General features: G+C 41.6%; 1 protein-coding gene across 1 annotated transcript in view; it reads left to right on the forward strand.

Annotated features, from left to right (window-relative positions):
* The first annotated feature begins 454 nt into the window (after nucleotides 1–454).
* Nucleotides 455–12,778, forward strand: part of ARHGAP15 (Rho GTPase activating protein 15) — a 322,265-nt gene continuing 309,941 nt past the window's right edge. Inside the window, exons 1-2 of the mRNA XM_039702307.1 lie at nucleotides 455–684; nucleotides 1,138–1,198. Coding sequence (XP_039558241.1) covers nucleotides 1,175–1,198 — 24 coding nt within the window. The 5' untranslated portion in view covers nucleotides 455–684; nucleotides 1,138–1,174. The remainder of the gene's footprint in view (nucleotides 685–1,137; nucleotides 1,199–12,778) is intronic.

Below are 12,778 nucleotides of genomic sequence, written 5' to 3' on the forward strand. Positions count from 1 at the left end.
AAGGACCCCTTTCTCTACCAAAGCATTACCAGAGAGCTCTTCAGCCTGAGCAGCACCGTGATTGTGCCCACAGCACCACCACCCTGCCCTGCACGGGAATCCCCGCTGCTCCAGTTTGCAACATGACCTAGAGATACCAGAAAAATATGATTGTTCCTTGCTGAAAGAACAACTACAAAAGGACCCCTTTCTCTACCAAAGCATGACCAGAGAGCTCTTCAGCCTGAGCAGCACCGTGATTGTGCCCACAGCACCACCACCCTGCCCTGCACGGGAATCCCCGCTGCTCCAGTTTGCAACATGACCTAGAAATACCAGAAAAATATGATTGTTCCTTGCTGAAAGAAAAAAACCAGCCACGTGGCAGATGCTGATGAAGACATTTACAAGGAAGGGGCGTTTCCAGAGCCCCAGAGGCCCAGAGCTGTGCCTGAATCTGGTGGTTCTCTGGGTTCCCCCTGCCTGGGAGGGACCATTGGGGTGTGGGATGCTGCGGGAAGTGACGCAGGGCAGCAGCTGTGTGCGCCCCTGCTTCTCCAAGGGCTGCTTCGTGGAGAAGTCTTAAAGCAGAAAGTTCAAGAAACAGAAGTGTTTGCCCTGTCTGACCTCTGCCAGGCTTTTTTTTAGAAGCAAACTCTCTGATTGTCCAGAACTTGCTACTTTATTAACCTAAATAACAGTACAGTAAGTGTCCTGCTTACTAAAGCTATATTTCAAAATAGCAAAGCAGATTTGTTGCAAGCTATTTATTTCAGTACTCAAAGGGTTTCATTGAAGGCAAGAAAAGGGAAGTTGTCTTAAGGCTTAGAATCGTAATTCCTTTCAGTATTTCCTTTTAAACCTCATCTTTACCTTTTACAAAAGCTAACCTTCTCTGTTTGCTGCAATTTTCACAAAGAACCTGCTTTGCTTTATTTTCATACTTTAAAATATCTTTTTTTTTCTCCAATCCAGAAGAATTTTACACTAACCTCTAGCAGCAAGTTGCTCATTGGTGAGATGGTTCACTTCTGCTCTTGCAGGAAGTGGTTTTATTTTACTTTTTCCCTGCTTTTTTCACTCTGTATGAGCTGTGGGACTAACTCAAGTGCTGTCTCTAGACATGTGACCTTGATCTTTTCCGTTCTTTTGAAATAGTTAAAACTGTTGCTCGTTGATGGCGGCTTGAGATGAGATGACAACGTCCCTGAGGCTGCAGGTAAGGAGCCTCTGATCCATCTCAGTGCAGTTTGGGAAACCTGTTGCTGAAAAATTTTAAAATAATGATAGCTACGAGCGTTTTGTAGGCATTCAGATCAGGTTGGTTTAATTGCACAATTACTTTATTTCTATACTCCTTTGTGAATTTGAAAGCAATGAGAAAAGTGTAGAGGATATAGATGAGAAATGATGTTTTAAATGAATGCTCACAGTTTAGCAAATGTGAGTATTCTAGGCAAGCGGCAACTTTACCTGATCTTGTCTAGTACCCCAAACCACTAATACCTTCTCCTACCCCAGCTGGAACTAACTAGCTTTCCCCAAAAATGTAGAAAAGTTTGTGGCAGTGGCTGGAAAATGAGATTAGATCATTTTTCCCAGCATTTGCCCTTCCTGAGTGCAGTTTAGCACTGTCTGATGAACTGGCTCCTGTGCTGGTGACCATGAGGGATGTGATTAGTAGCCATGGATACTGTAAAAGTCAGTGCTAAAGGCAGGTATGTAGTTGTTTTGGTACTTCTAGAGTCTGAAGATGTTGATAGAGGGATTTCTTGCCCTACTCAATATCAAGAAGTTTGATACCACTCTATTATTTGTCAGCTAGGAAAAGATCATGGGGCATAAAGGACATTTTACATAAAATATCCTGGGTTTTTCTATGGGCAGTTGATGGTGGAGCTCTTCAGTGGAGATGTCATGGCTGTGTGTTTCCTGCATGGGCTGTTTAAACCCAGACTAATTCATCCTTCAGAGCTGGCCAGAAAAGGGTTGTATGACCTGTCCTCAAAGCTTTCCCTCAGCAAAGACACCTTTGCTTTGCTGTTGGTAGGCAAACAACTTTTTGGCCTGCACAGCTTTGCAAAGAAATAGTAATTCAGGAAGATGCTCAAATAACACAATAAAGCACTTTGATTATGGGCCACATAAAGGAGAGAAGAGCCAGAATTAGCTTGTTTCATGCTGAAGGTTTTTTATCCCAGTAACACATAGCTTGCTGCAAACTTTGTGACTTGTGCTCCTGTTTGTAACTGATTGCCTTCTCCAAACAGGCAACTTGGGGTTTTTTTGGAAATATGGGTCAGAGTTGAAAGATATCACACGTGGCTCGGAGCTCATTTTGGAATTGTGCATACTAATTGGAGACAGATTTTAGTGTAATGTTGGAAGATCACATTTCATATTTTCTGTACTTTTTGGAGAATAAAAAAAAGCTGTCCTGCCTGCTTACACAAATCAGCACAGACAGGGAAATTGTATAAAAAGAATATGTTCTCTTCCTGGGCTGTGTTTGTCGTGATTTTTATGTTTCTGCTACAGAGTCTTAGAGTAATTTAAAATGCATTTTCCAAAGAGCTGTGAGATTTGGTGAAGCAGTTTGAATTCTCAGAGTTTTATGTCTTTATTTTGTCCCTTTCTCTGCAACTTACCTCTTTGTGTCCAAAGCAAATTCATTTTAAAGCAGCATGTCTTGTTCAGTTTACCTCTCCATCCAATTACATCTGTGATGTACATTTGTTCATTTTCTTTTCCAAAGAGAGTGAACAGCAGAAGCACTCTGTATTTTAAAGCTCCTGCTATACTCCATTATTGAATTGTGGTTTTTTCACAGCATTTGTTGTAGAAACTTCTTTTTTGCTTTGACACAAAGACCTCCTGGTTTGGAAGAGGTTCTCCTTCTTCCAACCAAGCTTGAGTGCATGACTTTTAGTAGTCCCTGTCACCAGGGGCTATATCCTGGCCTTGGGTATGTTCCTCCGTACCTGGAGTGAAACAGGAAACAGAAAATAAAATGGTGACAGAGGCATGTTTGAATTCTCCTCCTGGTGTCAAAAGTCCACAACCTCCAACGTGGTGCTGGAGAATTCCAGCAGCTCTGGTTTGGATTTCTCTTTCTGTGTCTGGTCCCATCAATTATTACTTCTTTGCAGCGATGAGCTTCAGGAAGGGTTTAAGAAGCACCATCTCATGCAGTGGGATGGATTTCCCTTTGTGACCTCCAGTGCTGCAGTGAGAATGGCTTTGGCTGTGCTGCCCAAAACTTGGGTCTCTGCTACTAAGCTGTGAGCCATGGTAACTGCTGTATTGGGATGTGTTTTACTCAATCACATCCAGGACAGTGGGCTATAGGCAGAGCTTATGGGTTTTTTTAATGCTCACTATGTGTAATTCTGATACTTATTTTTCTTTTTTTTTTTTCTTAGATAGCTCTGTGCTGTATCAGATCAATCAGTGTGAGTTGTTAACCATTTAATGAGCTGTTAACCATTTAATGAGCTGTTAAAGCCTGTGTGGAGCTAAAACCCATCTCTTGTTATTGAAGAAGTCTGTCAGTACTTAAGTGTGCTCCTAACTTTTAACCTGAAGCGCAGCAGTTGTACAGAATCTGTGCTAATCCTCTATTGGTGCTGTTTGGGCTGATCGCTTTTAAAAACAAAATACAGCATCACCTGAGCTGCAGCCTAAGTCTCTACCTTCCACTTACCTCCTAAGAGTTCCATATGGGATGCATGAAACCTGTTTCTCAGTGCTACAAAGGCAGAAATCAGTGCTGATGGATCCTGTTATATGCATATGGTTTTCCTGATTTCATTTTTTGGTAGTATAAATATTGAGGAAAGCAGATTGGATGCAATTTAGGCCCAGATTTTCCATGGTAGTTCTAGTGCCTTTCAGAGCACTGCAGCAGATTTCCCTACCTGGCTACACAACCTGCACAAAACTGTCCCTTTTCCATTCTGTGGTGGCTTCCAACAGCTTTAGTCACCATCAGACTGGTGTCGTGACCTCTGAGGTCAGGGTGGGCTGAAAGCCTTGCTGCCTTCAGCATTTGGGGTTCTGGGCGAGGTGAGGAGATTTTGGTGTTATCTGCTCTGAAACCTTCTCTTAAGGTGGGTCTGCTTCCACCAGTGAATCTGAATTTCCCTCTCACCTGCCCCTGAAGGACAGAGATGGTTTCCTTGCTGTGCTGGGTGTGAGGATGGTGCCTTCACGCCCTCAGCATGCCTCTGTCAGTCCTCCCTGCTTTGAGAAATACTATAAAAAGGTTGTTTTGGAGGCTCACTACAAAACAAGCACTGCTAGCTCCTCATTTACACTGGGACTTCCTCAATGCTGAGCTATTTTTTACCTAAAGAGTGAGTGTCACAGAGTCTTGCATCATCTTTGTCACAACTTGAAGCTCCCTGGTTTACAAACTTCCATGCTGGCTGAGACAGGAGCAAAAGGAAAGCACTTGGATTTTCATTAAGAAGGTTAGGAAATAATTTTCTGGGCACAGATAGTTTAGATGTTGCAAACTGACAATGGCCATGCAAGAGCTGTCAGTGGAAGCAGCCAGGCCATGCTGGAGAAATTTTTCAGGGCATTATTGGTTCAAATTGAGGTAATCTGGAATTGTTGACATCTGGCACATGTAAAATAAATCATGTTTGCAGAAAATAGGAACCAAAATTCATATATGCCTAAAATTTTTGACCTTTTTCTATTAATTTGTCTATATTTTCACTCATCTTACTTATGAGAAATGTTTTCAGAATTAAGTAAGAAAGGTAACAGAGGTTTAAACAGATATTTGTGTTCTCCAAATTATCTGCTAAGCTACTGTGTGTGTTTCATTAGCTCAGGGAGTGCTCAGGTGTTTACTGAAGCATTTCTTCAATAAAATAACTGTTCATGATGCTGTGGTTGGTGGTGGGTTGTTTAAGATCCATATAACTCTTCCTGACATTGAAGACTGGCAGATATTAAACCATTCACTTGCTGTTGAGCTGGGTATTGTGGGTTTCTACTGTGGTGTTCATGAATATTTCTTCCAAACCTTGTGCCTGATACACTAAGCAGTCACAGTCCTCGAGCAGATGAACTTAAAGGGACTTAAGATTCCTTCTGCAAAGCATCCATCAGTTTTCAGTACACCTGCAACTTGAGATGAGGAGGAAGGCAACACAGAAGTGAATGTGGTTTAGACCTGTGTCAAATATGTGCTTGTTCTTTGTTTTGGATTTCTTTTTCTGCCACACCCTGAGCTAAACCTAAAGTGAATGTGGTTTAGACCTAAAGAGATATGTGTCAAAGATGTGCCTGCTCTTTGTTTTGGATTTCTTTTTCTGCCACACCCTGAGCTAAACCTCTTCTGTATTTGGTGCTGAAGCAGATACCAGTTACCGAAAGTGCTCTTGGGCAGGACACAGCCCTGGCACCTGAACTTGTTTATTTGCTACTCAGGATGTTACAAATTCTCTTCCTTCCGGGGTGAGGAAGGAAATGACAAAGATATTTTGTGAAAGCAGTTGAAGCCCTGGAGCTCTGTCTCTGAGAGGGTTCTGCCACCTCCATGGCTGGTGGGTCTGTCCCCAGCCTGCTGGGTGTCAGGGGCTCTCAGCTTTCTGGTGTCTCTGCTGCAGCTGGGGCTCAGAGCCAAGCCCAGACACATCACAGGAGGGCCCCATGGCCACACCATGGTCACCCACAGCAAACACCAGCAGAAGCCTCCTCAAAAATGCATTTCTCTCTCAAAAATGTATTCCTAGGAAATAGTTTTGCTATGAATTAATCAATATTTTACACCTGGGAGGGTGTCACCTCAGCCTTTCCATCTCCCAGGGTTCTGGCACATGCTGCCATTTGTGTGTTGGGCTGGGTAGTGCTGAGGTTTGATCCAGAGAGACTAACATTATCAGCAGTACATTGCATTCTTGGTTAATTTATCGGGGGAAAAAACAACAAAAACACCCAACAAAGTATAGTAACCAGTAATCAAATTCTTGTGATGATTTTTAGATTTAGAATTAACCCATTTAGCATTAATCCATCCACCATTAATCTATCTGCTCTGGGAGTGCCAAAGAAAGCAGAAACAGCCCAAGTGAAAGCATGTCAGTTCCTCCTCCTTGATTAATCCTAAACCCTGGAAAAGGCAAGGAGTGCCTCGAGCTTCAGCAGAAGCTTAGAGGAAGTGATGTCTTCAACCTATTCTTGAATTTCCTTTGGACAGTCCAGCATTAGCTCCTGCTTGTGTAGGATGCAGTCACAGACACCTGAGACATTCAGAATTGCTGCACAGAGTTTGAGTTTGAAAACTTCCTTTCTAGCTTTCATTTTCTTCTGAAGTTTGGGTGTTTTGTGAAACCTTTCTTAGAGTGGGGGTAGCTGAAAGGAGGGAATCTCTTAAGATGTGGAGCGAAAATTGTATAGAATAAAAGAATGAAGGAAGTTAAATGAAGATATTTCTTATCAGAGTCATGGAACAAAAATTATATTCTATATAATATATAGAATATAAGAATATATTGAATAAAAGAATGAAAGAAGTTAAATGAAGATATTTCTTATCAGAGTTGTACCCTGCAGCAAGATTCAGGTGTTTAGGGCACAATGCTGATGCAGTCTAAGGACATTTTAACTCAGGTGCACAGGACTGCAGAGGTTCATTTGAGCTGAGAGCAGCTGTTTCATCCAAAAAGGGGTTTGAGGATGCTACCTCATAAACCCAGTGGAAAATGCAGTAGTCATTAAGTACTTTTGCTATTTTTTGAACAGTGCTGGGGCCGATGAATGTCTGTGACTGTCTCACTGTGAGTGTTGGTGCTTGCAGGTGGCTCTGCTGTGTTCCTGGTGCCATTGGTGTTTGCTTTGGCTCTGTGTAGCACATCTGGGGGGGGGACACAGGTGGCTGTCACCTTCTGGTCTGCAGAAAATGTGTACAAAGTTTCCTGGAATCACCCTGAACCACCTCAGTGAGATAAAGTTCTCTAGTCCCTTGCTAAAGAATTTCATTTGCAGCAAAATATTTAAATATAACTAACAGAGCCTATGCTCAAACTACGTGCATCATCACAGCAATCATGTCAGGGGAGTTGGAAATAGATGATCTTTAAGGTCCTTTGCAGCCCAAACCATTACATGAGTCTATGAAATTGACTTTTTTGGCAGCACAGCACCCTTGGTATTTCCCAGTGCAGACATCTCAGCTGCACGATGTGATATCAGATGTTATCACCCAGAACAAGGGCCTTTGTCTCCTCCTTGCCATGTGAGCTGGGGAGCAGCCTGCTGGGGCAGGCACTCCTGCTGCAGGAGAAAGCAAACTGGGGGCCCCGTGAAATGCAGAAGAGGGGCTTGCTCAAAGCAAACCACAAAGAATTTCCCCTCCTGGTTCCTGCCACAGCTCAGAAGTTTTCTCCTGGAGCTGTAGGTGCCGTCTCTGCTGCATTTCACAGCAGCGTCTCTTGGAAGTGCAGCACCAGGAGCTCTGCAGGGGAAAGTGGGGATGGAGTGTGGGAACAGATTAAAAGTGTCTGGAGGATTTTTTTTTCCTCCCTCAGATGGGAAGTGGGAGCAGTGAGAAGAAGCAAGGGAACAGCTGCAGGATCACACAGCACAAAAACTGCTGCAGATATAGCTGATGGGAGATGGGGAGAGGGTGGGAGGGACTGTTTCATGTGCACAGCACAGGAAGTCAAACATCATCCGGAGGAGTGGGAGGGAGGGCATCTCTCTGCCCGGGTAAAGGACAAGTCTCCTCTCTGTAGAACTATTGAGGCAGGCAGGGTCAGCCAAAAAAAAATTTTAAAAAAATTTATTGTAAGTTTTAAACAAAAAGAGAAATAAGTTTAGCATAAATTCACGTTATTCTTTCATTTATTTTTAAAGTCTGAGAAGATTTAAAGCCTTTTGGTATTCAACAATCTCGGTATCTCAGTTTGACAGATGTCTTCTGTGGGATGATGGGTATATGGAACTGCAAAAAGCATTAAGACATAGCAAATGTGCATTGAAACTGCTAAGCTGAGGAACTCTCAGATACTCTAAGAGGTTAAAACTGCTGTTGCTGCTTCACCAAAGGCATTACAGAACTCAAGAAGGCATTTTCTCTGGTGCTGCTGCAGGAACTGAGGGCTGGAGGGCTAAAACTTGTGTGTAGTTTTACTCAGTGATGAACATTAAATGCTTCCTCCCAGTGAATCATCCAGTGGAGCTGTGGGGAGGGCACAAAGGGGCTGTCACACCCGACCCAAGCAGGCCTTGTGACAGTCCTGCCCCTGTCAAATTCAGCCCAAAATTTCTGGTGGCAAAGCTCTGAAGTTTAGAACTTACAGGAAGTTTGTTTCTTTGGCTATCTGCAGCAAGCTTTCAGGTGTTTAAAAAATATTTTTCTAATACATCAGTTTGTCTTGTGGTACAAACTCTTCTACTTCTCCAGAGAGTTTGGGCTGTTCCAAAATTACCATCACCACATGTCTAGTTCAGGTAAGCATGGAAAGCTTGGATGAATATCCAAATCTCTGTGAGGAGAAGTTCTGCAAAATTGAGCTGGAAGTATTTCAAGCAGCCTTACTTTGAAATTTCTGTCACTTCTGCTTCTGCTTGTATCTGTAAATACTGCAAGAATAACCTTTCCCATAGTATCTCATCACTCCAGATCTGGCAACATTAAAAGTAACAACACTTTTCTGAACATTTAGGCTATAGGAACAGATTTCTTTCAAGCACCGGGGAAAATTTGTGATTCTTATGTGATCTTCCTAGAGAAAACATTGATTTTTTTTTTTTTTAAATTCAGAATTAGACAGCTTTAAACTAAAAAGTTACCATGAAACAAGCATCAGGTGCAGGTGTGAAATGAGTTTAGACTGGTCAGTCTTGAGGTGTTTGCAAAGCCATGGCTCTACTCTATATTTATCTGGAGTAAGTAAAACTTTAGAGTAAAGGACGGAGGTAGAAGAAAATTTTTTTCTCCTTATGAGTAGGACAGGTCAGGAATAACCAAGCATTCTCCTCTCGCACTTATTAGGTCATATTTAGTGTTAAACCGATTAAATGCATGAATTATAAATTGTTACTGAGTTTTATGCTGCTGTAAATTACTTAATGCCATTGGTCTAATGTCCAAACCATTTTAGCCCTGCTGTTCAGGGCCATAGGAAGCATTGGAAGTGCTGTGCATGGGATGACACTCAGATTGGTTTTTAATACTGCATCTGTGGAACCAGTATTCTCCAAAAGAAGGATTGTAGTCTAGCTTGCACAGCACAGAAAATAGAGGCAGGTGTTGTGGATCAGAAGCAATCCAGAAAGAAATGAAAGGTGCTGCCAGCAGGAAGACCTAGAAGTGGCTTTTTTTTTTTTTTCATTTTTTTTTTTTCCTCAGGCATGTTCTTTTACATATTCAACTGAATTTCTACTATGGACAACTGTTCCCAGAACATATGCAGGCCAAACTGTACACAAAGGATACTTTTAGCTTCAAGTTCCACTGGAAGCTGAGCTAGTGAATTGACATGGGAATGGTGAAAATAGACTCCATTATGCTATCCCATATGATAAATTGGGACAGAAGAACTTTTGAAACAACTGCTACCTTTGCTGAGACTTTCCCATGTAACATAATTAGGAAACTAAGTAGTGCTAAGAGGAGGCATGACCATAAAGTCACTTGATGACTTTGCTTTACCCTATTAAACGTGGTTTTGTTGTTTTCAATAATATCCCAGTGATATTTCCAAGAAAGTTTTATTTGTGCAGGGAAGACCTGCAGACAGCAGGTCATGGAGCAATACAGGATTAGAGTTGGATCTGGAGTCATAATATGTGGATGTGAAGGGTTTGTCATTGTATCCACACAACTTTGGAATAGTAACTCTCCCATTCTTCTCTCTTTTTAATTCTCAGAACATTTCCAGCCAGACAGGAATGCATTTCCAGAGGGAGCAGGTCTCTGCCCTATAGAGACCAAGCAGATTTTCCCTGTTTTCCTTTGTCATCTGTCCTGCTTTTTTAAGGGTTTATCTGTGTATAGAAGGGAACAGACTCTGGGGTTATCATCTTCTATGAAATTCCAGAATAACACAAAGAAGGTCTTTAGGCCCTTCATTAATAACGATTACCAGTCCAGAAGAGGCACATACATTTTCTTTCTTCATGTTTCTTTCCATCCAATCCTGGAGGAAAATCAAGCAAAAAATTTGTAAAGATTAATAATATTTCCATTGAATATATTTGGATAAGACATTTTTCTGCCACTTGCTAGAAACTCTGACTTGATATAAGCCTTTTGTTATTATATTTTATCCTTTTTGAAAAATTATTTTGTAGTGTGCTATTACTTGTTGAAAAAATAGAAAAAGGCTGAAGTCAATCTTCACATCAATAAGCCACTCATAGTTTTGGCCCATCTGTCAACACACAGGAAATCATTGAAGCAGCAATTGTACAAGTCTGTAAGGTATTGTGGGGTGCAGACTGTATTTATGTGGGTCTGACCTGCTGTAAGTAGAGAATAAAATATCCCTAATTTGTGTGGAAAACCCTCAGGAAAGAGAAATGAAGCACCATGCTCCAATACTTTAATTCTTAGGAACTGAGTCATCAAAAAACCAAACTTTAAGTATGTTCTTAGACCCAAAATTAAACAAAACCATTGATTCTGTACAGTGGGGCAAGTCTGTGCCCTTCCCTCTTGTTACAAAGTGCATTTCCTTGCCTGATCCATAATGCAATGAATGCTTTGTCTCTCCTCCTCAGGGGTTCTTAATGTTGCTGTTGCTCAGCTGTAATTCCATCAGCCTCAGCTGGTTCACTGGGAACTCAAAATCACAATCAGGCCTGTAAGACCTGCCTGGAACCACCTTTTCTGTATTGCACAAGCCAGAAAGGAATTATGTTACATGAAAAGACATTTTGTTCCTACTGGATATTAGGTTGGTGCATGAGATTTCTGTTGTGAGAATTATGTAGTTGCTAAACAAGAGTTGTAAAATATAGCTCTCTTTTAATATAAAAGAATAAATCAGATAGGTTGAAATTGTCATCACACCAAGGATCAGGTTAAAATCTCACAGATAACAGGTTTTTCAGCCTAGAGACTTGTTTAATGCTTTACTCTGAGTGACTACTATTGAGTAACTACTTAGATGGTCTTCTAACTGATAGGACAAGAGGAAATAGCTGAAAGTTGTGTTGGGGAGGTTTATATTGGATTTTAGGGGAAGTTCCTTCGCTTGAAAGGGTGATCAAGCATTGGAACAGGCTGCCTAGGAAAGTGGTGGAATCACAGTGCCCAGAAGTGTTCAAAAACATGGAGATGTGATGCTTCAGGACTTGGTTTAGTGATGGACCTGTCAGTGGATGGTGTTTGAGGCATTTTCCAAGCTCAATTATTCTATGATTCTATGATTTGGGTCAGGCTGTGTTGAGAAATTTGCCTTTAGGTGCATCCTTCATAGAGACTGAATGATATACCTCAGAGCATAAAAAACTGTGAATAATGGTTCAGGCAGCTTAAGCCACACATGGTGACAGAGAAATGCTGGACAGTGAGATATGGCTCCAGACAAAGCATAAAAGATTATTTGCTCTTCTCTTTGACCACAGCAGAGAGTTGGGTGACTGTACATATAAATTGGAGTGGGCCATTTCTGCTTTTATTTGCAGAAAGTCCACAAGTACTGGACCAGAAAAGAGAAATTACAAAGCCAGCTTTTAGAGGACCTCCATGATCCTTGCTCTGTGTGTTTTCTGTTCTGAGACACCAGCCAAACTCTAATATGGCTGCAACAGGGTAAAAAATTAAAAGAGAGTGTGATGATTAATGCTGATGAACATGGTTTTTGTAGGGTGCATCAAGTTAGAGATGAGATTGCGATTTTGGGTGATAAGGGAAACTGAGCTGCTGAGTTTAGGACATTTAACACTTTACAGCAGGCTGAACCTGTCACTAAATTCTGGTTTATTGTCTATATGATATAAAGAGACAAAAGTGGGGTAAAGAGCAGTGCTGATGTTCTGTCATAACTGATCTCCTGCTTTGATTAAAGGAGTGAGGGTTGAAATTAATTCTGCTTCCTGAATACCTGATCTTTTTTTAATTTTTTTTTTTCAAACGAAAAGGCATAGGAAGGTTATATCTGCTTTGTATTATCAGTCCAATGGATTTCTCTGTTCTCCAGTACTCAGATAACTGGCTTCAGGACACCCCTGAGCACCAGCCCAGGACAGTGTATCCCTCAGCAGCCTTTCCTGTGTGTGTCCCTGCCCTGGCCACAGGGGGCTGAAATAAAATAGACACAGCGAAGTGCAGATAGGAATTATTAAAAAAAAAAACAACAGAAAAACCCAGAAAAAAACCCCAAAACTATGGAGCAATTTACTGGCTATCCTCTCTCTTTACATGTAGTTTTTTCATTTGTGCACCTTTATTTTCCATCGTTGTGTGTGTGTTCAAGCACTCGCTGCCCTGAGCTGTGCCTCTGCAGAGATATCAGCATGGCACAGGCCAAGGGCAAAACCTAACAGCAGCACTATTTTTATAGGTGTGTTGATTTTGGTGATAAGCACTTTCACAGGCACGTTCTCCTTAACAGGAGTGCTCCAACTCACCACGTGTCTGGCATTCTCTTGTTTTTTTCCGTTGTTAACTGCAACTTCTGCTTCCATTTTTGTGGTTTTGCAGGCTCACAGGTCTGCTGTGATGCTGAACCTAATGCTCATTTTTATTCTTCTGTGATATTTTGCATTAGGTTTTGTCCATGCTCTTCAAGTACTGTGTGTTCTTGAGCAAAGTACTTAAATTAGTCAATGC

The sequence above is a fragment of the Passer montanus genome, unplaced genomic scaffold (genome assembly GCF_014805655.1).
Source record: "Passer montanus isolate IOZ18808 unplaced genomic scaffold, ASM1480565v1 scaffold1, whole genome shotgun sequence".
Classification (NCBI taxonomy): domain Eukaryota; kingdom Metazoa; phylum Chordata; class Aves; order Passeriformes; family Passeridae; genus Passer; species Passer montanus.